This window comes from Carica papaya, chromosome 3, assembly GCF_054855325.1.
Source record: "Carica papaya isolate Zhongbai chromosome 3, ASM5485532v1, whole genome shotgun sequence".
Classification (NCBI taxonomy): Eukaryota; Viridiplantae; Streptophyta; class Magnoliopsida; order Brassicales; family Caricaceae; genus Carica; species Carica papaya.
In genome coordinates, this window is record NC_142311.1 from 1,940,244 (window position 1) to 1,967,733 (window position 27,490).

A 27,490-nucleotide genomic window follows, 5' to 3' on the forward strand; every position below is an offset into this window, starting at 1 on the left:
CCCTGCAACTGATTAAAAGGGTCATCAATCCTGGTGATGGGGTATTTGTTCTTGATCATGACCATGTTTAGTCCCCTGTAGTCAATACATAATCTTAACATCTATTCTTATTTTCTTACAAATGTGACTCCAGCACCCCAAGGAGAAATACTGTGTCGGATGAACCCACTATCTTATAATTTCTTGATCTATTTCATCAACTCTTTCATCTTAACATGACTCATGTAGTAAGGAAAAACTAAGATGGGCTGCGTGCCAAGCTGAAGGTTTATGGTGAACTCAACTTCCTTGTCTACTGCTAGTCTAGAAAGTTCATCAATTAATACATTCGAAAAGTCTTGGACTATTGGAATCTCTTTAATATAAATTTCTTTCTTAAGTTTGCATAGTGTAGAAAAAACAATCGAGTTAAAGTGTTATGTAATAAGAAAATTGTTATGAGGAAATAATATTCAAAACTTTTAGCTTGTAAATAACTTTTCGTTATGATGCTTAAATACAATTTTTCTCGTGAAAATAATCCACAGTGGTGTTATACGCCGCTAACCAGTTCATTCTTGAAAATACATTAGGATCCCTCGTGTCAATCTCTATCAGATCCATTATGGGTGAAACTGAGTCCCATGGAAGAAGGGCCAGATGTTGCTGGGGAAGGATGGGGTAGCCTTGTAACAGTGTCGAATGATACGGTGGGGGCTCTGAATTGTATTGTGACAGTGTTGGATGATACGATAGAGAAACAGGGTTGCATCGAGGTGGCGTTAGATTCTCTCGTTATAGGGGTGTCTCATATTGTGGAAATAGTAGAGGGTCAGATAGTTTCATCCTCTCTTCCCAGGCCTACTAGACAGAGATGAGTTTTTCTAAAATCTCGAAAAGTCGATCAACATCCTATCAAAGCGACTCGTCTTGGGCTGCATATTCAGTAAAGAACCTCATATCCTTGTGTCTTTATACTTATTTTTCATACGGAATGGTTGGAGCATATTTCATTTAGTGTTTTTAAGTTTTTGTGTAAGGAATTATTTCGAAAAATGTAGTTATAATACTAACCGTAAAAGTTCGAAACTTAAAAGAAAATAAAATTATAAATTAAATACGTCAGTTATTACATAATTACTGTTAATTCATAATATTTTATAAATTAATAAATTTTATATTTTTAGTAAAATTTAATAAACAAAATACAAAACTCTTTAATATTAAATTATTATATTGTAAATTACTAATTTATTTATTTATATTTTGGGGTTAGAAAGACAAGTTATGGATATTGGTAATAGAGTTAATTATTTGTAAAAGAAAAAGAAAAAGGAGAAAAAAAGCATGCAATTACTGTATATATATATATATATATATATATACTTCTCAGATTTCCATATAAGAACAATGTCCAAGGAAAACCAGAGGAGAGAAAGAAACACACACAGACACCTTTCATTTCAAATATCTCTGTTCCTTCCTTTTAACGAGGTTGCACGCCTTCTTCTCTCTCTCTCTCTCTCTATATATATATATATATATAATTATATATGCATACCAACCCAAAAAAATATAAAAATTCAAATAAAAAACCATTCAACTCTGGTTTTAAACATAAACAAAACAAGAAGTTTCTGAACTCTGAATCTTAGTCTCTGCTTCTTCAATAAATAGCCAATTTTTTTAAGTTTTATTTTCTATTTTTGTTCTTAAATATTTTTGAACATATTTTCATAAATAAAAGAGGACACTTTTCTCTATTTTTCAGTTCAATTTTTTTGAAAAAAGAAATTAATTTTCTTTTTCCATACCCCCATGTTTTTCAAAAATCATGTAGAGACACTCAGACACCCAGTACACTTTCTGTTTAACTTCAAACTCTCGTATAGAGAGTCTATATGATTATAAGAAGAAGAAGAAGAAGAAGAAGCTCCAACCTCACTTTTTCCTATCACTAAAACCCAGAACTCACCTTCTACGACACTCTTCAAAAATCGGCCATTGTCGTTCTGTCATTCTTCTCTTATCAAGCTTTATCTTCTTTAGCAGCTAGAAACCCAGAACCCAATCCCCTGTTCCAGCAAACTTTAGACAGAGATAGAAAAGACGCAAACTTTCTTGTTGCATGGAGAGAATATACACGACGACGACATCGACAGCGACGAGGAGGCCGAAATGGCAATACCCACAAGCAGCGCCAACTCCGAGAATCCTCCATTTACCGCGCAGGCCTCGGAGAAAGCAAACCAAGGCGCCGAGTCCCGCGAAACCCACGTCGCGGAGAGACCGAATAGGGAGGCTGGAGGCTCTTTTTGATCAGGAGAGAACGTTTGACAGAGGAGCTCCTTCTATGCCGGTCGTGGTTTTGAGCTCGCGGGAGGAGAGGAGGAGAGACAGAGTGGCGGCGGCGGAGGAGGAGGAGGTGAGGGAGTGTGGGGTGACGGCTGTTGTGGAGGAGGAGAAATGGAGGTTTCAGGCAGAGATGTTGAGAGCAGAGTGTAATATGTTGAGGATGGAGAAGGAGATTGCTGTGAAAAAGATGGAAAGGAGGAGAGTTCGGGTGGAGAGGATATTGCGATCTGCTATTCACAGTTTGCTAACTGTTAGCTCCTTTTCTTTCTCTACTTTTCCATTTGTTTCCTGAGAAAATAGGCAAAATGCAGAATAAGAATTAACTGATAATACAAATATCAACCCTTTTGCTTAATTAATCTTAGAGAATGTCAGACATGGAAATCCTTTTCTTTTTCTGTTCAGTTTCTTTTCATTTGAATCCCTATTTCAGATTTGTTTATACCTGATAATTATCCTTCTTTGACATAGGACAAAAGGGTTTTTGGCTATTTGTGTTGACTTGAATTTCCATACATCATTTTTCAGATTTTTTTTGGCCAATTGTGTTTCTTGACTATTTGTTTTTTCCTTGTTTGGTGACTGATTTTTAGGGTAGAAAGAAAATTTCTGAAGGGAAGAATGTGAGTATGATTTGGGAGGAAGAAATAAATTATTTACTGCAGAAACTAGAGAAGTTGCAAAGAAGGGCTGCAGATAAGAACTTGCAAGTTAGAAAATTTAGCAATCTTGACAGACAAGCTTCTTTTCTTCAAAGAAGGTTAGAGAAATTTGGGGGAAAATCTGACGAGGCATGCACAAAAGAGATTCGAGAAATGGCTGAAGCAAGTTTGTCAATAAAAACAAGCTATCAATTTGATGAGAGCTTCGATTTCAACTCTGGCAGCAATGTAAGATTGAATTTTCTCTAATTCAATAAGTTGTTTGTTGCTTGGTTTATTGTCTTTAGTAGTTAGTTTGAGAAATGGAGAGTTGATTCTAATAAAAAAAATATGCAGATGGAGATTCTGAGGAGAAAAATCGAGGGATTATCGAAGGGGATCCTGTTAGAAATAATGGAGGAGTATAGTTCAATGCTTTCTACAGCCAACAATTCTGCTGTATCTAGCTCAAAGCAATCCGAGCTTCCAGATATGCCTATTCGACAACCAAATAAGGTTAGTTCGTAAACTAGGTGATAGGCAGTTCCTCATTAAAGAGATATAACAATTGACAAGAAGAATCTGAGTGAAAATTATGTTGCAGGAAACGATGATCCACGAGGAGAAAGCCTGTTCAGGGCGCTGCAAGGCGATAGTGAGGAGGATTGTAGAACAAGTTAGGGCTGAGACAGAGCAGTGGTCTCAAATGCAAGAGATGCTAGGACAGGTGAGGGATGAGATGGAGGAATTACAGGCTTCGCGAGATTTTTGGGAAGATCGAGCACTTGATTCAGATTGTCAGATAAAATCGCTTCGTTCTGCTGTAAGATTTCAATATCCAGCTTCATATCCCCTTCTTTCTGATTTCTAGGCCAATTTGGTGTGCACCAGCTATTTGGGTTGCTTTTTATTTGCCTCTATTCAGTGTTCATGGAACTATTTAGTCTGATTCGACTTCATAGAACATTAAGCTTGAAAGGGTTATGCACGCAAATTTGCAAAAAATAAGCTGAACACTAAATTTAAATGAGAAAAATTCATAAGATGCTAGGGCTGCAAAAATATTCTAACAGCTGTAATGGTCCCACCGGAGACTTTTCCTTCCGGTCCCGGTGTGATGTGAAGTATCAAAGTCGCCAGTTTTTTGTTTATTGGCTCACAAACAACAAGAAAAACATAGTAAAAATGTCAGATCAAAAAGCAAGATTCAAACTTTCTTGTCTTTAAACTTGTGGGATTATTTTGGATTCCTGACTTTTTCTTTTTGTTTTTCAGTTTAAGAAGATTATAATGTGTATTATCTTTGCATTAGGTGCAAGAATGGAGACAGAAAGCCCTTTCTTCCGAGATCAAGACAAACGAACTCCAAGCAGAACTATCTGTGCTTCATGGAGAGTACGAAAGGTTGAGGAAGGATCCAAACTCAATGGGAAGTGCCAAGAGCTCATCTTTGATGTCTGGAGAAACTCAGAGCGAGAAGGAGAAACGGGTATTGATTTGTCGGTTGAAGGAAAACCATTGTGCTAAAAATAATGGCTACAAGAAGAAAGAGTCCATTGATGAAATTGGAGGAAGAAAAGCTCAGGCATGCACCAGTGGGCTCGTAGCTCCTTCCAAACGGTCACCACTCAAAGACATTGAGAATGTTTCAACGACAATAATGCAGAACAGCAATGCGCTCTTCCCTCTGCATTATCGACAAGAAGTGTTGAGAGGTGGACAAGTTTTCCCGACATTTGTCCCTTATGCTGGTGGTCATTAATGTCGGATTTCTTAGAGAAATTGGCCGGAGGACGTGGAAAAACTAGTGAGAATGCTGTTAGATTGGCCAGTGGTTGGAAGATTGTAGGCTTGGTTCAATAAAAATTCCTTTCATGTTATTACTTGCAATGATGCTTTTAGTTCTTTGTGTTGTTTGGTAAGAGGGAAAAAGAAAATCTAAAATGGAGATTGTTATCTGAGATTGATCCAGGAAGGAAGAGAATTTTGAGGTAGTCATTTGTTGGGTTTATCTGAAGTTCGTTATAAAAATTGATTAACTTTTAGTTGTATAAAATCTTGCATTAGTTCCATGGAAACAAAACAAGAAGCTAAAAGAAAAAAGAAGTGAAACTCTGATAATAAGACCTTCTCAATATTCTGGGTTGAAACCCAATTTAATTTGCAACATAAACAAAAAAATAAAAAAGAAAAAAGAAAAGTTCTTCTTCTCCATCGTCCCTAGTCCTATCAAAAATTAATCTCATGTTCATTACAACTATCTGGTAAGTCGAGATGAAATGCAGGCGGCCGGAGATGTTTATATTCTCGGGGGAAGTTTGCAGGTAACTAAAATCTGAAAGTTAATTACCGGAGCTGCCACCACCGAAGATCAGATCATGGTTCTCTAAGTCCAGACAGGAAAATAGATTAGAGTTTTCTAAATAAAATTGACTAGTAAAAATATTGTCTTCATTCTCCATCTCTTGTGCAGGCACATATGGAACCTCCTCCATTGGTGGTGCAGGGACTTGAGCTGGTGGCATCATGGAGATTGGAAGTGGCGACGCTGGATCAAACATTTCTACAAGTGGACCAGAAGCGGAAGGCAACACCTGAGGTTGCTGCAGTAGATGCTGATCACCATTAAAATTATTGTTCATTACTTGATAATTATGATACGGAGGAGGAGGAGCAAGAACTTGGTCATGACTATTCAAGGTCGTCAACTGGTCATCCAGCGGGGCAGGATTCGAGAATTGACCTTCAATGAGTTGACGATCACCCAGTGTGGCAGGATTCAAGAATTGACCTTCAATGAGTTGACGATCACCCAGTGGGGCAGGATTCAAGAATTGACCTTCAATAAATTGATAATCAAACAGTGGGGCAGGATTCAGGAATTGATCTTCATTGAGTTGATGATCACCCTGTGAGGCAGGATTCAAGAATTGACCTTCGTGGAGTTGATGATCACCCAGTGCGGCAGAATTCAAGAATTGATCTTCATTGAGTTGATGATCATCCTGTGAGGCAGGATTCAAGAATTGACCTTCATTGAGTTGATGATCACCCAGTGCGGCTGAATTCAAGAATTGATCTTCATTGAGTTGATGATCACCCTGTGAGGCAGGATTCAAGAATTGATCTTCATTGAACTGATGATCACCCAGGGGGGCAGAATTCAAGAATTGACCTTCAATGAGTTGATGATCACCCTGTGGGGCAGGATTCAGGGCTTGACTTTCAATGAGTTGATGATCACCCTGTGGGGCGGGATTTAAGAATCGACCTTCATTGAGTTGATGATCACCCTGTGGGGCAGGATTCAAGGCTTGACTTTCAATGAGTTGATGATCACTCCGTGGGGCAGGATTCAAGAATTGACCTTCATTGAGTTGACGATAACGATCAGCTTCTTGCTGTCTCTCTCTTGGATTTCCAGTCTCATTCTCTTCCTGCTCTATCTCCTCGCTGCGGGCTCTCATGTTTTTCCTAATCTTCTGATAAATTCTACACAAAACCCAATCATCCAACTACAAAACAAAAAAAGGAAAAACATACCTTAAGTCAGCCAATACGATTTGACCAATAGAGAAAAAGAAGAAATAAGTTTGACCCAATTAAGAAAAAGAAGAAATAAGTCGAGATAATAGACAATATATATGTATTTTGGTATATATGTAATACCCTCATGTTGTCGTGCGATTGGTTAGCGGGAGCAGGAGGATTACTGAGTCGATATTCATGCATGATCCAGTTAGTTTTCCGGCCTGACTCTAAAGGTTTTCCCGTATAAAAAACCAGAGCCTTTTTATGCCCTATAGTTTTACCATTGTCTGTAATATCTTTATCAGCTCCAGTTGCCTTCCAGTATCCATTGCCAGCTTTTCGACTTGGTCGATTTCCTTTCGGATATTTCTTATCTCTTGGCGTAAAAAAATACCATTCTTTCTCCCCACAGTCTTTACAAATCTCTGTTCACCCGTACACATACACATACATATTAGTCACGATTTTTTATTCTTTATCAAAAACTAAAAAAAAAAGGGTAATAAAATTAACCTGCAAGATCAAAAGGGTTGTAATCATAGACGTTAACATCGATGATATAGCTTCTGTGCATGGGCAGATTCAACGCCTTATTCCTCAAGTAATCCCTAATAAGCTCTCTATCGTTTGGGCAGAACCTGATTCCTGGCGGAAAACAACCAAATTCGTAGCGTTGATCATAGCCATTGTTGCCACTCGATGATGCTGCGTGATCAGTGGTGAGCTGCTGCAGGTGGGTTGAAGAAGATGGGTCAGGTAGCGAGTTGAAAAGTGGGGCGAGTTCTGGGTCAGTGTCCATTGACGCAATTTGATGGTGAGAAAACGGAATTGACTAATCAGAGGAGTTTCTTTGGATTTGAGGTCAATGCAGTGCAGAGTTCTAATGAGATAAAACGTGATTAGTCAAGATATTTATAGTTATCGGATCGGTAAGAGGAGTTCTATACGGATTAGAAGATACATACATGTGTGCGTGCGTATGTGTGTAATTGTTGGCGGGAAAGAGTATGCACGTGTAAGAAAATTAAATGGGTGAAGATGGATTCAGTTACTGGGCTTCATTATTACAATTTAAATGGGCCTTTTCCAATTTTCAATCAATTTTTTTTTTGTTACGTTATTTTTTGACTTAAGAGATGTATAAATTATAAATTACTCTTTCAAATAACTTATAAAATAATTTTTATACATCTTTTATTTTTTAAAAACTTATAAAATTCCTTAGTTTCAAATATTTAAAACATAATTCAATTGTGGTTTTTGTTTTTATTATTTTGATGGCTTATGTATTAGATTTTTTCACCAAACTAATATGACCATCATTATAGAATTCATATATTAATTTCAAGGGCAGTGCACAAACTGCTTTCTCCCTCTCTCTCTCTCTCTCTCTCTCTCTATATATATATATATATATATATATATATAGATCCTTCCATGTTCGCATAATGAAGCTAAGAGATGTATATAGATAAGTATAAACAAGAAGCAAGGGACTCCATGGATATGATAAAAAAGCAGCGACCAGCATAAGACAAAAGGTTTGATAGGAGGTCACCGTCATTTTATTTCCAAACAAACTATATAAGAAAAGACTCAGAACTGCACAAATCCCTTTTCCTTCAACGTCTCAACTGTTTCCTTGATGCTCACTTCCAATGGAATGAACTCAATACCCAGCTCTTTTGCTCTTTCTTTCGACACCTGATATGTCGGCACATATGGCTTGTCATCTGCACACCTGCAATATTTTCCACAAAAATATATAAGCCGCTACTCTTCAACTTTCTTTTATTTGATGCTCGAAAAACAAGTAACAATCCAAAATGTTTTATTAAGCCATGAAAATATAATAATTTTTTAACTTCGTTATAGTGCAAACACAGTTTAGTGTTCAAAAATAAAGAAAGATAGTATCTGACTATCATTCGCTAAAATTTTTCTTAATCTTTTAAATGACCATACACATGATATAAATTTATACAAATTTACGCAATGGAAACTCATATATCTTTCCACAACTAAAACAGTTCCTTGTAAGGTCGAAAGTAAAAGACAACCACAAGAAATCTTAAATTCTTACAACTTTCCCTAGCTCATTCGTAGATTGTAAGACTCTAGACCTTGCGGTCGTGTGGTTCGAGCCCAAAGTGAGCGAATACAACTAATTATTTTCACGGTTGCAGTTTTGGTTCTCAAAACTTTCAGTTATTCCAGGGATCCTTAGGAACTAAAAAACAGGCTTCAACTCAGCCCGTCTAGCTCAGTCGGTAGAAGTAATTATTTTCATTTTTGCAGTTTTGGTTCTCAAAACTCAGTTTTTCTAGGCATGCTTAGGAACTTAAAAAACACTCTTCAACTCAGCCCGTCTAGCTCAGTTGGTAGAGCGCAAGGCTCTTAACCTTGTGATCGTGGGTTCGAGCCCCACGGTGGGCGAGGGTAATTAATTATTTTCCCTTTTGCTTCACAATGAAAACTTCAGTATTACCTACACATTTTGGGCACAAATAAACAAGCTTCAACTCAGCCCGTCTAGCTCAGTTGGTAGAGCGCAATGCTCTTAACCTTGTGGTCGGTTGTTCGAGCCCCACGGTGGACGAGTACTATTCTATAGGATTTATTTTTTCTCTTTTGCTTCTCAATAAAAATATTGAAGAACTTTCAGTTTTTCTACAGCCTCGTGTGTTTGTTATTCTACAGCCTTATTTGCAGAAAACAACTGAATTTGCAACCTAGTTCCTCTAGTTCAGTCAGTAGAGTGCAAGGCTCTTGAACTTGCAACTTAATCTGTCTACAGCCTAGTTTGCAGAAAACAACTGAATTTGCAACCTAGCCTGCCTGGTTCAGTCAGTAGAGTGCAAGGCTCTTGACCTTGCAACCTAGTCTGTCTAGTTCAGTCAGTAGAGTGCAAGGCTCTTAACCTTATAGCTGTGGGTTCGCGCCCCATGGTGCAAGTATTATATTTCATAATTAGTGAGTCCACATTTTTTTTTCTCAAAAAGAAACAGAGACGAGTACTCTTATATTACTCCACACTTTTGCTTCTCAAAAAGCAATGAAGATTGGATACTTACTTCTCTGGAAGTTGGAAAGCAGGGTAGTACTGGCGTAAAATCTTCACAACTTCCGAATAATGTGCAACTCTCTCAACCAAACAATATCTTCCACTGGCTGATGGAATTTCAAATGCTTGAATATGTGCATTAGCAACATCTTTAACATTGACCCATCCAAAAGTTGCATTCGGGAAGGTATGTGCTCCTGCATCATTAGAAGAGATTAAAATAGATCCTATTATTATATATTCGCTAAAAAAAGACACAAAAAACTAGATTAATAGTTGTTTTGTTAAAAAAAAATTAAGGACCTTTCTCCAAACAAACAAGAGATCATATGTTTGGAAATATATTCAATCACGATCACCTTGACATATATTGGGCTGTTGGTTTAAATAATTTACTTTTATTTTATAATTAGGCCATGCTTATAGGGCAATGAAGCAAATAAGCTCTTGAAAAAAAAGTAAACAATATGTTTAATTTAGTGCATTTTTATTTTAATCATAACCTCTACATGAACACTGATTCTTTGGTAAAAGATGTTTATAAGCTAAAAGGTTATGAAAATGAATAAAAACAAAACACAAATAAAAATTTGATAATTTATAATAGGGGCATTTCAGAAAAAAATTATAATAGAAATATTAGCTTTTACATTTCGTTTACAGAAGAAAGTACTTCTTGGGAACTTACTTTTTAGTTTATAAGCATAAGGCAACAGTTCCCTAAAAAACCCATGAAACTTATTTATATCGGTTTGACATAAAAATAAGTCAAAACAAACACCTCTATTGTGTTTCTTTTGGTTCAGACAATTCTTAACAAAATATTTGGGATGCTTTAACTAGTGCATTAGAGATTCAAGATGAGAAGGATTTGGTCATTCTTAAATCTACTAATAAGAGGATTTTGCTTAGAGGAGCATAAGATGCCAATATAGACTAGTCCAGTTAGAATCTACTAACATAAGCAAAATTTTAATTGACATTTACATCATAATAAGATGAACTATCCTAATAACAAATAGTTTAACATTTCTCACTCCTTATAATGTGTAAGGTATATTTATAGCTTTAGAGGAAGTCGATAAATGGTGAGAGAGCAGGACATAAACATTAATCCTCTTGAACTAAATGTAAAAGCTTTGGTTACAACATCCAAAAAACATTACCTTTAATTAAGCTTAAAACTGCTGCAGCACTGGTATTAAGAGTTGGCTGTAAGAGAGGACCAATCACCATTGCTGGGTTTATGGTAACCAGTTCCATACCCTTCTCTTTTGCAAATTTCCAGGCAGAATCTTCAGCCAAGGTTTTTGAAAGCACGTACCACAGCTAAAATTGAAAAAAGAAAAAGTGCTGAAATTTCAACATACTATGGAAATTTTATTTCAAAATGCACATTAACAAGCTAACAGAAGAATTATTTTTCTTAGAACGAAGTGTTAAGAAGGTGAATGGACAAGCATAATGAAAATCAACCAGCCAACATCATGTCATGAATGCACACCTTTGATGATCGGCAAAAGTCTGGATCAGAAAACCAAGTTTCATCAACTACTGTTGCTGGAGTTCGAGGTTTTCCGTTGAAAGCAACAGCAGCTATAGAAGATGTTAAAACAACTCGTCTGACAGAAGAGGTCTTTGCACAGGAGTTGAGAACATTAAGGGTTCCCTTTACTGCAGGGTCTAGTAACTCAACCTGGGAAGAAAGAGAAAAAATTAACTACTAAAGAAGAGAAACCACGGCTTACTTTTCCTCCAAGACAAAGATTATGATATGACATGCTTACGGAACCTCTTCCACATTTTTACAGTTCAACAACTGAAGGATATTTTGGTTAATATTCTGCTTTCAGTATTCCCTAGACTGTCCGGAAAAATAGAAAATACAAGGCCCTTGAAAAAGAGGTTTCTTCCTTTTAAAAAGTCCAAGATTTTCGGCAGGAACCTCTATAATTATACCTCTATTTGATATTCTTAATTAATAGCATGTAGCTCGAATTTCATCTTGTACATCAGGAAGCATCACTGACAACAGATTCATAATGCATTTCTTTTTCAGTTACAAAACAAAAGCATTAAGACATGTTTCTGTTAGCATTATTTACATCCTTATTTGCTTTCAGGTCTCAGTCAGTTATAAATGAAGCAACAAATAGTGGAAATGAAACATTTATAGTGAGAGGATAAGAAAATACATAAATAGATTCAATAGAAGGTCCAAGCTGACCAGTGTATCGAAAATGGTGAATAAGGATGCTATATGTTGTTATTCTGCCAAGACAAACAACAGAAAATGATGCCTTAAAGTAATCAGGAGATACTTGCTGTTAGTGAACGGAGTAGTCAGGAAGTAACCTGTGGGTCCTTAACATCATGGTAGAAGGGAGATGCTGTATGAAAGACACCTTCGCATCCATCAATAACAGAGTCAAAAGAGCTTTCTTCTAATAGGTTTGCTTTAAACAGTTGCAATCTTTCCCTAGCACCTTCCAGTCCAAGCAAGTGCTCAGTCTTTCTTGGATCATCTGTGGGTGAGTATAAAAGGATTAGAGTTACCAATCTTCCAAGAAACATCTGACTAACGTTTACGCATAGAAACAGTTGTTTTGAATGTATAGATTACAATCTGAAACCATAAATATGCTGATGCAGAATACAAATATCCTAAAGTGGATATATGCCAACACTTCAATACTGGATATATTTATTGTAATTACAATATTTATATATTATTTAGTTACTTAACTTATTTATGAACAAGTACCTATGTACTTACTATTGGTGTGAGTCAAAGATTTTGTATTTAGTTAAGTAACCTATTTATGGGTATCAAACTCAATTCAAGATCTCAAATTGCAATAAGCAATGTTTGTATACTAGTTATATGAGTACCTAACTATTAAGTCAAGTACTAAATAAGTACCAAAACACAATCAAAATAGAAACTTTTAAGTCTATCTACCAATCCTAATAAATAGAAAAACAAAACTAGTTAATTAAACAAGCTATAGTGAAAGACTAACTAATTAGGATCCTCATGTATAGGACATACTAAACTCATACCAATAATGAGCCTCTAGTGTAGTAGCCTAGATCTGTGAGGGAGAGTGGGATAAACGGTTAGGATGGGATGGGCGAAATCAATGGTCGAGATGTGAAGTTGGGATGGGTATTGCAGAAAATTGAGAGAAAATATTTTTCCTTTTTTTGATGAATGATTTCCACACATATATACAAGTCTACTACCCTAACAACCTAACAAATTCTAGAAAGAAACCTAACAAAATTCTGTTTTTAAGGACAAATTTGTTTTAACAAATTTGTTGGTGATTCCCTCCATTTACAGCACATAACAGCTGTAAATGGTTCCTCCATTTACAGTACATAACAGTTGTAAATAACCATTTTTAATCCTAATTTATTCTTCTAATTATTATATTTTCTACACTCCCCCTCAATCTAGTTTACGTATATGTTGAGTAAACCTAAATTGGATATTATGTCATCAAAGATTCTCTTAGAAAGAGCTTTAGTTAGAATATCTGTGATCTGTTGATTGGTTGAAATATGCATAAGAGTTATAGTCCCATCTTCCAATTTTTCTTTAATGAAATGATGATCAATCTCCACATGTTTAGTTTTATCGTGATGTACTGGATTTTTGACCATACTAATTGTTGATTGGTTGTCGCACCATACTTTCATAAGTATATTGTTGAGAACTTTTAATTTTTCAAGTATTCTCTTCAACCATACACCTTCACAAATACCATAAGCGAACGCTCTAAATTCAGATTCTGCACTGCTGCGAGACACAACAGACTGTTTCTTGCTTTTCTAGATAACCAGGTTACCCCAAACATAGGTACAATATCCTGATGTAGATCTCCTGTCGTTTGTAGAACCTGCACAATCCGCATCCGTGTAAATTTCAACACCCATTCTGTCTGTTTTTTGAAAGAATAAACCTTATCCTGGAGTTTTCTTTAGATACCTCAGAATCCGATACACAGCACTCATGTGATCTTTTGGTGGTTGATGCATGAACTGACTTACTGTACTTACTGCAAAACTGATGTCTGGTCTTGTGTGAGCCAAATAAATAAGTTTTCCAACAAGTCTTTGGTATCTCCCTTTGTCAACCATTTTATTACTGATTCTGGATCCAAGTTTGATGACTGAATCCATAGGGGTGTCAGCAGGCTTGCTTCCTAGCATCCCAGTCTCATTTAGGAGATCCAGAATGTACTTTCGTTGAGAAACTGAAATCCCATTTTTTGATCTAGCTACTTGCATACTGAGGAAGTACTTTAGTGCTCCAAGATCTTTTATTTCAAATTCTTTGGATAGAAATTTTTTAAGTTTATGAATCTCCTCAAGGTGATCTCCTGTAAGAATGATATCATCAACATATACAATCAAAATAACCTTTTTACCTTATATGCAATGTTTGACGAACAATGTATGTTCGAATTGACATTGTCCATATCCTTTATGTTTTACAACTCTTGTGAATCTGTCAAACCATACTCTTGGAGATTGTTTTAGGCCATAGAGTGATTTCTTCAATTTATACACTTTCTGAAAGTTGTCAGTTAATTCGAACCTTGGTGGTATATTCATATACACTTCTTCTTCCAAATCGCCATTAAGAAATGCATTCTTTACATCTAATTGATACAGTGGCCAGTCAATGTTAGATGCAAGTGAGAGGAGTACCTAAATAGTATTGTGCTTGGCAACTGGTGCAAACGTCTCCTGATAATTTATACCATATGATTGTGTATAGCTTTTGGCTACCAGGCGGGCTTTAAGCCTGTTCACACTCCCATCTGGATTATATTTGGTTGTAAAAACCCATTTGCATCCCACTTGACGCTTTCCTGGAGGAAGATCAGTTAGTTCCCATGTCTCATTCTTTTTAAGTGCCCTGATCTCATCTAGGACAGCTAACTTCCATTCTGGAATTTCCAAGACCTCATGTATTGTTATGGGTTCAGGTGAACTGCTGTCTATCCTGCTCACAAAAGCATGATATTCCGAAGATAATTTGTCCAATGAAACATAGTCCTGTATAGGATGTTTGGTGCATGTTCGAGTGCCCTTCCTCAAAGTAATAGGAATATCAGAATCAACGGAACCAAGAGTTAGTACAGAGATTACGTTACCTCGATCAGTGGAGAATTCACGGCAGTGCTTGGATGATTCGGATGCTTTTCCTTTGTTTCTTCTTGTATAGACAAGTAACTCACTCGTTGCAGATAATGTGCTTTCTATAACAGGTTTTGGTTCTGATTTCTTTTGTGAGGTTTCAGATTCAATCTCCAAGGAAGATTTGTCTGGTGATGGATTTTGTGGGTAGAGAGGTGGTACACACACATCCCACAACTGATATTCCTGAGTGAATGTCTCCCCCTGAATATTAGTGGTGGGATAAAATGGTTGATTCTCAAAAAAGGTGACGTGCATAGTATTATAAAATCGGCGGATTTTCGGAACTAGATATTTGTATCCTTTTTGATTTGCTGAGTACCCAACAAAAATACACTTTATTGCTCTTGGGTCTAATTTTCCACGAAGATGTTTATGAATGTGGACATATGCTAAACACCCAAATATTTTAAATGGCAAAGTGTTTAAGATGTGAGAATCATGAAAGATTTTTGAGAGGATAGTGTATGATGATTGAAACTGTAGAATACGGGAAGACATCCGATTAATCAAATAGGTAGCTGTAAGGATAACCTCTCCCCAAAGATATTTTGGTACATGTGTGGTGAACATGAGAGATCTAACAACCTCAAGAATATGTCTGTTTTTTCTTTCGGTTATACTGTTTTGCTGTGGAGTATGAACACAGAAGGTTTGATGAATAATGTCATATTCAGTAAAATATTTTTCAAGAGTATTTTCAAAATATTCACAAGCATTGTCGAATTTCAATACTTGGATGGTAGCATGAAATTGGGTTCGAATCATTGTATGAAATTTTTTAAATAGGGATCCCACTTCAGATTTTTCCTTCATGAGAAATACCCAAGTAATTCTTGTATGCTCATCAATAAAAAATACAAACCACCTAGTTCCAGAAATGTTGGAAACCCTGAAAAGGCCACAAACATCACTGTGAATTAATGCAAATGGTTTAGATGGTTTATATGGTAGACTATGGAATGAACTTCGAGTATGTTTAGAAAATTAGCAAATTTCACACTGTAATGAAACTGGATCTTTTCCTTTAAATAGTAGTGGAAACATCTTTTTTAAGTACATGAAGTTTGGATGTCTTAGTCTATAGTGCCACAACATAATATCATGATCATTATTTTTAGAAATAGGAACAGAGTTTTCACATACTGCATTGTGAGCTTGTCTTTTAGAAGTGTTGACTTGAAGCAAATATAATCCCGATCTCATCCTAGCACTGCCAATCGTCCTCCCCGAGTCCAAATCCTGGAAATTACACATATTATAAACAAATTTTGCAGTACATTTCAAATCTTCACATAGTTTGCTGACATACAACAAATTACAATCCAAATTCGGAACATGGAGAACTGAACAGAGAGTCAAATTTGGAAACAAATTTACAAAGCTCCTTCCTGCCACTTTTGAGAGAGAACCATCTGCAATTCTGATTGAAATATTTTCTTCACATCTTCTGTAATTTTAGAACATTGAGAAATCGCCACTCATATGATCAGATGCTCCAGAGTCTACCACTCACACCTGTTCTTTTTCTAAAAGAGCAGATAAACCATGAATATTACCTTTGTGTGCCACATAAGCACTGACCGGGTGAGATTTTTTGGATAAGATTTGTTGGAGGGCTTCCAACTGTTCAGGGGTAAATGGGTCTTTTCCCATCTCATCAAAAATTACTTCCTTAGCCGTCACATGATTTCCTCGAAGCTTGCTGGAGGTCTCTGCTTTCGACGTTTTCCACTCACCTAAAGGTGGTTTCCAGTCACTTGGCTTGCCGTGAAGCTTCCAGCAACATTCCCGAGTGTGCCCTAGCTTTGACAGTAGTCGCACCAGGGCCTTGTCTTCTTTGTTCGATTGTCAATCGCTCTGGTTGTGAGAGCTGAAGAATTTTCAGTCCGGTTAGGTTGATCATTCTCTCCCATCATGATCTTCCGACGACTCTCCTCGCGTCGAACCTCAGAAAAAACTTCTCGAAGACTCGGCAAGGGTTTGGTGCTCAGAACACGTTATCGAATCGCGTCGAGATTTTTGTTTAGCCCTAGCAGGGATTTGAAGACTCGCTTTTCTTCCACAAAGACTTTGAAGTTTTTCGCGTCCTCGGGGCAGTTCCAGTGACGCTCTTCGAAGGCGTCCATCTGCTGCCAATTTCGACTAAGGATACTGTAATATTGGGTGACACTGAGTTCTCCTTGTCGAAGGTCATGAAGAGTTGACTCGATTTCGAATATTGCAGAAGTATTTTGCTTGCTGGAGTAAAGTTCCTGTGCTGCCTTTCAGATTTCATGAGCAATTTCGTAGAGAAGGAAATTCTCTCCGATTTTAGGAGACATTGAGGTAATGAGTCAGGACATGACCATACTATCTTCGATCTCCTAAGTTTGTGCATTTGCATCGGACGCTGGAGGAGGCATGAGCTCGTCAATGAGGTGCCCATAACGCTCCCTTCTGCAGATGAAGATGGACAGACGACGACCATTGAAGGAAGTTACTGCCATCGAATTTATGTCCTGTGATACAGGATGATAGTAGTTCACTCACAGCTCTGGTTGTTGCTGTGTGATGATAAGAGCCAGAGGAAACTTCTGGTGGAGAGGATGGAAGCTCACCCGAGGCCATTTTTTATTACGGCTCAGCAGGGTTCGATATCAATTTCTTTTTGGATCAGGTATTGCTCTGATACCATGAAGAAAACTGAGAGAAAATATTCTTCCTTTTTTTTATGAATGATTTCCACACATATATATACAAGTCTACTATCCTAACAACCTAACAAATTTTGGAGAGAAACCTAACAAAATTCTGTTTCTAAGGACAAATTTGTTGTAACGAATTTGTTGGTGATTCCCTCCATTTACAGCACATAACAGCTGTAAATGGTTCCTCTAATTACAGCACATAACAGTTGTAAATAACCATTTTTAATTCTAATTTATTCTTCTAATTATTATATTTTCTACAGGTATAAAAGGAGCGTCGGGCAGAGAAAAAAAAGGGAAGAAGCGGAGATAGAAAGGAAAAGGGAAATAGAGAGTGCGGGAGAGAGAGAGGGAGACGATTGCGAGAGGCAGTAATCGGAGGCAAGTGCAGAAGGAGAACTGCTCGGAAGTTCGGGAAGAGATGAGGTCGCAGTAGCTTTAGGAGATAGAGGAGGATGGAAGCAAGAGATAAGAGAAATTTGGAATTCTAAACTAATTTAAGACAAACCTCGGGAAATTGTATATGCAGGTTAATGGAGATGTTCCTTGTTAAGGGGGCGGAAGTAGAGGAGTTGTAATAGCCGAGGAATGTAACAGAAGCTGAGGTCTGGAGAGGGAGAGAGAGTACGCTGTAGAGAGAGGTGTACGGTTTGGTAGTCTGTTGCGCGAGGGAGAGGGGTGAACTAGAGGTGTCGTGGGAATGGGGACGGAGTTTATGGATGAGGAACTTGTGTGTAACCGAGAGTTGAGGTAAATGTGAGAGTGGGATGCATTGTTGTATAGGTATAAGTATAGGCAGAGGGTGACTTGTGGCGGGGGTAGGTTTAGTTGTGTGTGTAAGGCTGTTTAGCTGAGGAGACGCCTTCTGTTGTGTAGGGACGATGATCCGTGGTTTGTGTGTGTGTAGTTGCAGGTGGGGTGAGGGTCTGCCGGGGTTACGTGTTACAATGTGTAGGCGTGGGAGGCCTCTTAGCCAGTGGTTATAGATTCTAGTATGCTGGTGTGGAAATCAGTGGCACGCTGTGTGTGCGTGTGTGAGTTGTGTGCGCGTAAGGCTTTTGCCCGATGCTTGCAGATATGGATGTGCCAGTATGATGAATAGTGACATGTTGCATGTATAGTCACTTAGGGGTTGATAGGGCACTTACTTGGTCAGGTGTGCATGGAGCCGTTTGGCCGACGTTGGTGGAGTTTGGTGGGGCCATTCAGTGGTTACTGCCGCGGGAATAGCGGTGTTTATTTGATGTTGTAGTGCAATAGTGCACGGGGCCATGTAATGGCCGACATGGTGATTATGGTTGCTGTTGGGGTGGAGCCCCGAGATACAACGAGTGGGTGTGTGTGTGTGGTCCTCGTGGACCGGTGTTGGAAAAGAGGTGTAATAGAGGTGGAGTAGATTGAGAGGGGGTATGGGTGTGGTGCAGGGATTACCAAAACGGTGCCGAGTTGGTAAGGTATTATGGTCAAAACAAAGGGGTAGAGTGCATTTCTGTTTTGGGGTTGGAGAATGAGTTGGCTAATGGTAAGGGGTTAGGTGGGATTAGGAGGGAGTGATGTTGTCATTTAATAATTATCAAGGGAGGAAAACAAGATGATAGAAATAGAGAAATGATAGTAGGGAGGGAGGTCATTTAATTGTCATTCGTTAGTTTTTAGTTTCAATTTCATCTTATTAGATTATGTATACTTACTTTTATTTTAGATGTATTGAGGTGGGAACTGAAAATGAAGAGTTTAGCAACGAAGCACCGGACTTAAAAATAGCAAGATGTTATCAATTATAATTAGACATAGTAGTATACTCAGAATATTGAAATAGTATTGGAACTTTTATGTGTATAGTGATAGTTGGAGAATTTCTTTGATTATAGAGTTTATCATTGTAACAGAAATTGATTTCTTTATAAAGTAATGGATATGCGATTTAGTTGAGGATTATAAATATCTTGTTCGGGTCAGAAGAGTGAATAGTGTATAATGCTATAGTAAAAACCGTCCAGGGGTGAATAGTGTATAAAGTCATAAGTGTATTTGAACCAGAAATAAATATGTATGTTAGCTGTGTTAATAGAAGTTGACAGTCTGACTTTTATTTGAATAATTTTCATAAAGCACAGTATCTAATTACAATTTGAACAAAAATGAATAATGAAGGGAAATCCAGTTCCACCATGTCTTACGAAATCCATCATCATCAACCGACCTAATTGCATAAAATAGGCATTACCTTCAAAATTACATGAGAAGAAAGCCTTAGAATGTTCGTAAAATTCCCAAATCTAGTCTCTGATAAGAAAAAATGCATTAAGAAAATGAATCGACCAACGCCAACTCTACAGATATCACTATTTTCACAAAAATCAGACATCCTTCCCAAGAGCCAAAAAACGTAGAATCGCAAAAAGATACGTTTCGTATTTCCAGAAATGCCATGAAAATAATAACACAAACCAAAAAAATTTTCAGTTTAAACAATCGCAGAATCCAAATGTGACGGAACATAATATATCACATGTATACCAACATAACATGCACATAAATGTAGAAACCGATAGAATATTAAAGGATCCGTAGAGGCCAGGAAGAAGAAGAACAGAACACGACAAAAAAAAAGCAGACGGACTTGGAAATGTTGAAGAAATATCGAGAATTCAAAAGTAAAAAGGTAATGAATATCGAAATGTAAACGAACTTGGGTCGCGAACAGAGGCCTTGACAGTGTAGCCACGGAGGAGGAGGAGGTTGACGATCCATGAAGCTATGTAACCGGAGGCTCCGGTGACGCAGACGGTCTTGCCTTCGCCACTGTTCATTTTCGTTTTTTCGCTCGCACAGATTCTGATTTCGCGTTGGGCTGTTAGGTTTGGTTCTCCACCTCTTCTTTCGTCCCCACAACCGCTGCCAACGTAATTAACATCCTGACTGTGTGATGACGAAATTATTATTATTATTTTAATTTTTATTGAATTAATATTAAAAAAATAATATTTTTAGTTTAAATAATAATTTTTATTGTTTTTTTTTTCAATGTATACCATTTTATTTTATATTTTTTTATTACTATTTGTAAAATAATAATATTTTTATCAAGTTATGATTTTTTTTAATATTTAACAAATTCATTTTAATTACAAGTGGGTTTAAATTTTTTTAATTATAATTTAATATCTAAATTTATAAAATTAGTTTTAAATATATTTGTTCATGTGACTTGAAAATATAATCATTCTACTTGGGACTATAAATTAAAAAATAAAGAATAATTATTTATACATTTTAATTTAATTTAAATTAATTTTAAATAGTTTTTTAAAAAAATTAAAAAATAAAATATTTTAAAGAAATATATTTCTATCTCTTTTTGGTTATATTAAGCAAAGATTAATTTCTTAAATGTCTTAACAAAATCCGCAAAAAATTAATTATAAATAATAAAAAATAAACACGAAAGCACATATATTTAAAAATATCATAATATTAAGATAAATAATTAATATTCGTGTACGTAATTATCATTTAAATTTATGTTGTATCTTTTATCTAATGATCCATAAAATAAAAATATTATTTTATTTTTTAAATTTTAATTTATAAATATATTAATAAATTTACAATATCCAAATTAAAATAAATTTCAATTAATTTATTATATTTTTAAATAAAAAAATATTTCATGCTGCATAATTTTTTTTTAATTATAATAATTTAAAATTTTTGTTTAATAATTTAATCATATTATATATATATATATATATCATGATATCTTAATAAAAAATTCCAAGTCCATCATGAGCCACATTTTTCTCATTACTAAATTATTGAGTTTGCATTGACTTTTTTTTTGCAGCTTCTTAAATGATAAAGTTTAATATATCATAGTTAAAATTTTTAATTATATTGATTAATTTATTTTTTTTACAAAATTATTACTTAAAAATAAATTTATATTAAAATTTTATATTTTACACTAATTTCGCCATAATCGTAAGCGATAAAAATCTTACGTATTAAAAGAAATATTTTCATATTTATATTCATTACATCAAATTTAATTATTTTTTCATTATTTTATATAGAAGTCTCATTTCCGTTATCTAAAATATTGTATTATTCTATTTGAATATAAAATTTCGAAATAACCACAATTTTGATCATCTTGAATAAATTTTCGCCTTCTTAACTCAAATAAGTAAAGATGTATCGATGAATTTCATACAACTTTATTTGATGCTTGATGAAAAAGTACAAACAACATCCATTGTTCACTACATGGGCAAATCACTAGAATTCAAGTTGTGACTTTTCAAGCTATTTGCATCTGATGCAATGTAATTCAGAAGTTGTGAAGGCAACCAGGCTGATTTCAAATGAGTAAGAAAATTAGTGAATAAACCCTTCAAATCTAGAAGTCAAGTTTTCGAAATTTCTACGAGAAAAGTGCTTTGTATTCATCTGCCTCCTGAGCCATCTCCTCTATGCTTCTATCTGTCCTCTCTTTGTCCAGATCAAGATTCTTCTTTAATTCCTTCTCCTCCTCATCTATCTGCACCAAGAACCACAGGCAAAGTAAGAGAATATATAGATATCAAGGTTGCAACGTAAAATCTAAAAGTAGCCATGGATTCAGCTGGCTAATAGGCAAACTTCAACTTGTAAACCAAGTCCATTGCTTGATTTCTCTAGGACAAGGTCACGATGATTTTCTTTTTTCTTTTTCATTTTTTATGAATCTCCGAGTCTCGACATACACGACCTGTCTTTAACCAGAATGTACATAAACTAGTTCAAGAATACTCCAAAAAATAAAGCCAAAAAGAAAAATTCAAAGGCATCAGCAGAAAAGTATAGTAGTCTTACTGCATCATAGATCTCATCGTTCCTCTCAAAATCACCAGGCTTGCGTGGGAGGATATGAACATGAATATGTGGTACTGTCTGCCCTGAGTCAGGTCCATCCTAAAATATGCACACAAAAAAAATTTATTTAACTTTCAAGGAGAGATAACATGCATTACTTACCCACTTGTAGTAATACTAGGGTTAGGAAATTCAAAGATGAATTTAAGGTGTTCCTATCCTCGATAAATGCCGTGAAATTGAAATTTTTGCATGCTGTTAAAAATCATCCAAGTTGAATTCAGCAGGAAATGAACGGCTTTCTAACATTTTTTTTTTCGAAACATAAACTTCTTTAATTTATGCCTTGTTGGAATTGAGAACTTGCAGAATATTGTGGGTCTGTGATCTATGTAGGAGTTTAACTAGGTTCATGACAGAAAATAATGTATCAGATTGTGTTGCTAATAAAATCAATGAATTAGCAGATTCTAGACAGTTACCAAGACAAGCTAGCCCAGAAAACACTTAGTTGAACCACTGACATGAGTCCAGCATTCCCAGATCTAAACAGCAGTAAAATAAGTCGACTGAGCAGATGTATGTAAAAGATTAGAATTCTTATAAATCTCATATCAACCATTTCAGCAAATCGGTACAGGCATTATTCATTAATCAGGAGAATAAGTGGTCTGCAACTGTTGGATGCTCTTACAGTCATTGTTAAAAATAAAATGTTCAATTTTGTGAACATTCACACAAAATTGTGAAAGTAATAGCAAAAAATCACAAAGGGACAATTCTGAAAAAGAAAGGTATCTGAATCAAATTATTCGTCTCAAATGCCTACTTGTTAATAATCTTACTTGAATTGTAAATGTAAGTGATGATGCTTTATGATAACGCTCAAGCTGATTGCCAATCTTCTGCGCTGAAAGCCACAGATCAGTAGCCTCATCAGCAGTGAGTTCACCAAAGCGCTTCACTATGCGCCTTGGGCAGACAAGAACATGTGAATTGTGTCAAGGAAACTAAATTGAATCAACACGGAACTAATTATTCATAGCTCCCATAAAAAAAAAGGACACAAAATCAATTTTAACACCAGGCAACCTCAACACGAGATTAATTGAATTACCAGCAAACAATTATGCCAACTATATTTTGCGATTGATGAACTACACATGTATCTGCAATTCTTAAATGGATACAGGACTATGGTACCTTCTGACTCTATCTACAAGTTTATACTTTCAGCTTATCAACTTAGGAAAACACAAAGATATTGCCTCTTCCACATCATGCAAGTGACAGAACGCCAGTGCAGGAGCATATCAAATACAATGAGCACACAATTTACGTGTCTAGAGTTGCTCCACACCCATCCCACACCCCAAGCCTCTTTAATCAGGCAACAAAAATAGTTATAATGGATATAAAAATTAGGTTGCGACAGTATTATATCAATTGTACCAAGATAGATATTTTCTCATGGTTTTCCTACTATGAATGCTGCATAGTAAATCCACCAAACAAATATGCATCTTTCTTCACAGAAAATGAAGGCACCAGCAGAAGAATATTCCTAGTCCATTCTGAATGATAAATAAGACATTATTTCAATTTGTTTTGAAAAGGATATGACCTGCAAAAGAAAATAATCCCAATGAGAAGAAATCTCTAAGCTATATAATGGAAATCAATTGTTATAAAAGAAAGTAAAAGGAAAAGTTCTTTGATATTTGTAGGCTATGGATCCCCAATCAACACTTTTACACTAACATTCCTCACATTGAGACATGGCCCTCCACCCTGCCTATAACTAAGCATGTAAGGATACCATCCCAAGTCCCCATTTTGGCACTTCCAGGTAGAAGGAAACTAGCCTTCTCATACTTTCTTGGGAAGTTTCTGGTTTGGAAGCAGAAGAGCTTTGGACTTGGGTGGTTCTAGAGATTGTCAGTTGAAGAAGCTCTGTAACCTTATTCCTGTGTCTATCTTTTCAATCATATGGAAAGAAAGAAGCAAGAAAAAAGAGACTTGTTTTAAGGTCATTTTGCTCTTTTAACAAGAATGTTTTTTTTTAAACAATGCTCTTTTAACAATAATTAGAGATTCTTGGTTCCAATCCTGAATTCTTTTGTTGACAGGGCAACCAAAATGTGATAGAGAGGATCTGGAGAACCTTAAGACACTTTGTCTTCTGCTTTTCTGCAAAACTTTTATATATGGGGTAACCCCTTGCTGTGTGTTCATGGTATTCTATTGTTCTACTAGAAAAATACAGGGTAAGACTCCAAGTTTAAGTGCAGGACGCCTGTAACACCTGAGCTCAACTAGCAACTTCTTGGTCCAAATCTATACTTTCAAAATGAACAATAGGAGGGGGATAAGAGATATGAATAATACCCGGAACAACAGGCCGGAGGTTCACAAATGCAAATGATAGCTCAGTCGTGTAGAAGACTTCCTTGGTACTTATTTCGTAAGGCCCAAAATTATAGCCATCCATTGACATCTGCTGATAGTTTAACTGCTGAGTTCTGGAATAATTACATAAAGAGCATGAGTGCTAATGGACCTTAAAACCTTCAATTCACTTACCTTGACAGTGGTTTTGGAGAATGACTGGAAGTCCCTTGATGAAAATGCACAGAAGAATCTTCGACTATAACTAAAAATGTGTTGTGACAATAAGAGCTTTATCATATGTAGTTAGGACTCCTTTCCAACTGCAACATCCACCCTTCCCACGTTAATGAAGATAGAACAACAAAAGCAATTTATCACTTAACATACCAACATTTTATATATCTAACAAGATTATCAAATTTTAACTCTTGTTGAAAAGACTGAACTTGCAACTAGAAAATAAAATACTAGATTGAGTTTGATTCAAGTTTCAAGTTTATAGAACATGAATGAGAATATAATATAAACGGTATAAAGATTGAATGAAAATAAGATTCTCCTTTTAAGTCATTCTATTCAAATTCAACACAAGTATTTCTCTTACTCTTCTATTGACAAGGGGAAATATGAATCTATCATCATGAAAGTGAATATGTGAGTGGTGTTGGTTAAAATTACAAGGAACTTGTCAATATCATTATCAAACTGCTAAGATATAAGAATAATATGAAAATACAATACACTTGAACCAAACACAATGTAAAGATCTTAAAGTGAATACCTACCCTTCTCAAAGGAAAGGTAGTTGCTGCTACAATTATTTGAGGCAAATTAAGACACCAAACATGCACAGGTCTAATGAAGAAAAACTAAGTCCAAAAATCGTACAAAACGGGAAGGTCTAACGCACCCGTATTGTACATCAAACTTAAATTTGATATAAAATTAACTTGAAATTAGAATGTTATTTTCTTACAAAATTTTATCTCATTCCTATTATATTCCAACTTGATTCCATATGTAAATGACCCAAAAATAATAATAATTATAAGAGTGTTCCTCAAGCCTTGGCCTGCTCTCTACAAATACCACATACTAGCATGTAAATCCACATGCTAAATGAATAGTATAAATTATAAATAAGATGATAAACAAGTACATGACTTTAAAAACCCACAAATTACCTTCCCACAGGCCTAAAATACAGCCCCAGATTCTATTAGAATATTAATTAGTTGTGGTGCTTACTGTAATTATTAGAAAAATATGGTTATATTTGTAATTAGACATTTATTAATTCCCTGTATAAATACTCCTCACTCTTCTTAACTAAGGTAAAACATCAATTTTCACATTTTTACAATTTCGAGCTCTCAGTTTTTATCTCTCTCGAGCCTTCCCGAGCAACATTTAATCCCCTCGCAATTTCATTCAATTTCTTCATTGTTCATCAATTTTCCGTCAAATTTTCAGTTTAGATTCCCCGCAGAATGTAATAGATAAGTACCATAACTACAAACCAAAGTATTATGCTACTATCATAATAAACAACTTGGAATCTGAACACACCATAATCAAATGAAGAATTCGAGGATTTTTACCATTCAAACAAATTGATTTCACGAAATCCCGTAACACCCAAAACCTAAAAATCTGCTAAAAGAAGTAAATAATATCTGAGCACGAAATTGCCCGCGAACGTTAAGAAGCTAGAAAGAGAGAACCGGAAAACAAAAGCATACCAGAAGAAAATAAAAATAAAATAAGAGAGAGAAAGAAAGAAAGAGGCAGTGGTGTAGGTGGTACCTGGCAGAGACAAAAGAATGCTCGAGGGCTGATGACTGACGAGCAGAGATTTCAGCTGTGGATTTTAATCGACACCAACTATCATTTCTGAAAATTTTTATGTTTCTCCTCTTTTAATTCCGTGAAAACATTATAAACAATGATTTGATTGGTTGGCGGAATGACTTTTTCATTTTTTTTTGTTTTGGAAAATATATGAAAGGATAAAATAGTAATTTCATAGCCTAACCAAATGCTCATCTCTGTGCCAGTTTCAGTATAAAGTTGACTTGAATATCTCCAGCTCGGGCAGTGTCAATATGCATATTTTTTTATTAATAAGATAATATACATATATTAATTCACAATACAATAAAAATAAATTTTAATTAATAATACACATATACAAAAGTTATTTTTTATTAAATTTTATGCATTTTAAAAAATAATAATAAAAAATTAAAATTATATATCATTCGAAAATAATGCAGTCATAACGTGATTAAGATAATTTTTTTATAAATATCTTAAATCTCTTACTCATTTATTCTCTATATATAATTATTATGCACAAAAATAAAGAATTTTGGTTGATAAAAAATTCAAATGAAAAAACAATTTGTGCTCGTTTTATATATAAAAAAAGAGACAAAAGCACATTCATGATATTTGAATATGTTAATAACTATTTATATTATTATAGTTTAATTATTATAAAATATTATAAATTTATAATTTATTTTAAAGTTACCCACTTCATCGATGTACATTTTTCTTTATAACGATTATTTATTATTTTATATATTATTTCAGTTGACTTCAACCATTATGAGTAAATGAGAAAAATAAAATATGAGATCAATGGGTCATCCACTTAATTAACAAAAATAACATATACATGCACGCGTGTGTGTGTATTTTGAATATAAGAATCGAAGAAGTGGTATGATGGAGATAAAGTAAAAGACTTTTACATAAAAAAAAAA

At 35.3% G+C, this 27,490-nt stretch overlaps 4 protein-coding genes and 1 non-coding gene across 11 annotated transcripts; 2 read left to right on the forward strand and 3 right to left on the reverse strand.

The window, feature by feature from the left end:
* Positions 1 to 1,430: 1,430 nt before the first annotated feature.
* Positions 1,431 to 4,865, forward strand: LOC110811878 (myosin-like protein). Its single transcript, XM_022038484.2, has 5 exons — positions 1,431 to 2,584; positions 2,928 to 3,224; positions 3,333 to 3,491; positions 3,580 to 3,798; positions 4,288 to 4,865. The coding sequence occupies exons 1-5, from the start codon at positions 2,108 to 2,110 to the stop codon at positions 4,735 to 4,737; spliced, it is 1,602 nt and encodes a 533-aa protein (XP_021894176.1). The 5' UTR covers positions 1,431 to 2,107; the 3' UTR covers positions 4,738 to 4,865.
* Positions 4,866 to 4,991: 126 nt separating this feature from the next.
* On the reverse strand, positions 4,992 to 7,506 carry LOC110811813 (uncharacterized). The gene is made up of 3 exons (XM_088214994.1): positions 7,020 to 7,506; positions 6,645 to 6,931; positions 4,992 to 6,490 (listed from the first exon to the last, which is right to left on the reverse strand). The coding sequence occupies exons 1-3, from the start codon at positions 7,303 to 7,305 to the stop codon at positions 5,318 to 5,320; spliced, it is 1,746 nt and encodes a 581-aa protein (XP_088071120.1). The 5' UTR covers positions 7,306 to 7,506; the 3' UTR covers positions 4,992 to 5,317.
* A 449-nt stretch (positions 7,507 to 7,955) lies between these two features.
* LOC110811895 (NAD(P)-binding Rossmann-fold superfamily protein) lies at positions 7,956 to 20,368 on the reverse strand. The gene is made up of 6 exons (XM_088214996.1): positions 20,164 to 20,368; positions 11,926 to 12,095; positions 11,075 to 11,266; positions 10,737 to 10,899; positions 9,581 to 9,767; positions 7,956 to 8,247 (listed from the first exon to the last, which is right to left on the reverse strand). Exons 1-6 carry the CDS (start codon positions 20,282 to 20,284, stop codon positions 8,103 to 8,105), a joined length of 978 nt encoding a protein of 325 aa, XP_088071122.1. The 5' UTR covers positions 20,285 to 20,368; the 3' UTR covers positions 7,956 to 8,102.
* On the forward strand, positions 8,870 to 8,942 carry TRNAK-CUU (transfer RNA lysine (anticodon CUU)). Its single transcript has one exon. It is a non-coding gene; the product is annotated as a tRNA-Lys (tRNA).
* Positions 20,369 to 21,669: 1,301 nt separating the features above from the next.
* Positions 21,670 to 26,685, reverse strand: FHIT (FRAGILE HISTIDINE TRIAD). Of its 7 annotated transcripts, none has more exons than XM_088214998.1 (7): positions 26,526 to 26,640; positions 26,321 to 26,372; positions 24,912 to 25,039; positions 24,715 to 24,840; positions 23,174 to 23,320; positions 22,329 to 22,427; positions 21,670 to 22,014 (listed from the first exon to the last, which is right to left on the reverse strand). In XM_088214998.1, exons 3-7 carry the CDS (start codon positions 25,014 to 25,016, stop codon positions 21,898 to 21,900), a joined length of 594 nt encoding a protein of 197 aa, XP_088071124.1. In that variant the 5' UTR covers positions 25,017 to 25,039; positions 26,321 to 26,372; positions 26,526 to 26,640; the 3' UTR covers positions 21,670 to 21,897. The 7 variants fall into 7 exon arrangements, with proteins under 7 accessions (XP_088071124.1, XP_021894168.1, XP_021894169.1 ...); XM_022038476.2 differs by having other exon boundaries at positions 24,715 to 24,825; positions 26,526 to 26,634; XM_022038477.2 differs by lacking the exon at positions 26,321 to 26,372 and having other exon boundaries at positions 23,174 to 23,238; positions 24,717 to 24,825; positions 26,526 to 26,685.
* Between the last annotated feature and the right edge of the window lie 805 nt (positions 26,686 to 27,490).

Excerpts from the sequence above, each read along its gene's own strand:
- LOC110811878 (XM_022038484.2), top strand. The coding sequence starts at position 2,108 with ATGGAGAGAATATACACGACGACGACATCGACAGCGACGAGGAGGCCG. Across the intron at positions 2,585-2,927 it reads CTATTCACAGTTTGCTAACT|GGTAGAAAGAAAATTTCTGA; the intron begins GTTAGCTCCTTT and ends ACTGATTTTTAG. Across the intron at positions 3,492-3,579 it reads CTATTCGACAACCAAATAAG|GAAACGATGATCCACGAGGA; the intron begins GTTAGTTCGTAA and ends ATTATGTTGCAG.
- LOC110811813 (XM_088214994.1), bottom strand. The coding sequence starts at position 7,305 with ATGGACACTGACCCAGAACTCGCCCCACTTTTCAACTCGCTACCTGAC. Across the intron at positions 6,932-7,019 it reads CAACCCTTTTGATCTTGCAG|AGATTTGTAAAGACTGTGGG; the intron begins GTTAATTTTATT and ends ACGGGTGAACAG. Across the intron at positions 6,491-6,644 it reads AATCGCACGACAACATGAGG|TTGGATGATTGGGTTTTGTG; the intron begins GTATTACATATA and ends TTTGTTTTGTAG.
- LOC110811895 (XM_088214996.1), bottom strand. The coding sequence starts at position 20,284 with ATGAACAGTGGCGAAGGCAAGACCGTCTGCGTCACCGGAGCCTCCGGT. Across the intron at positions 11,267-11,925 it reads ATGATGTTAAGGACCCACAG|GTTGAGTTACTAGACCCTGC; the intron begins GTTACTTCCTGA and ends CTTTCTTCCCAG. Across the intron at positions 10,900-11,074 it reads ACTTTTGCCGATCATCAAAG|CTGTGGTACGTGCTTTCAAA; the intron begins GTGTGCATTCAT and ends TTTCAATTTTAG.
- FHIT (XM_088214997.1), bottom strand. The coding sequence starts at position 25,016 with ATGATAAAGCTCTTATTGTCACAACACATTTTTAGTTATAGTCGAAGA. Across the intron at positions 24,841-24,911 it reads TCTCCAAAACCACTGTCAAG|TTAAACTATCAGCAGATGTC; the intron begins GTAAGTGAATTG and ends AGAACTCAGCAG. Across the intron at positions 23,321-24,714 it reads TCCGGCCTGTTGTTCCGGGT|CATGTTCTTGTCTGCCCAAG; the intron begins ATTATTCATATC and ends TGACACAATTCA.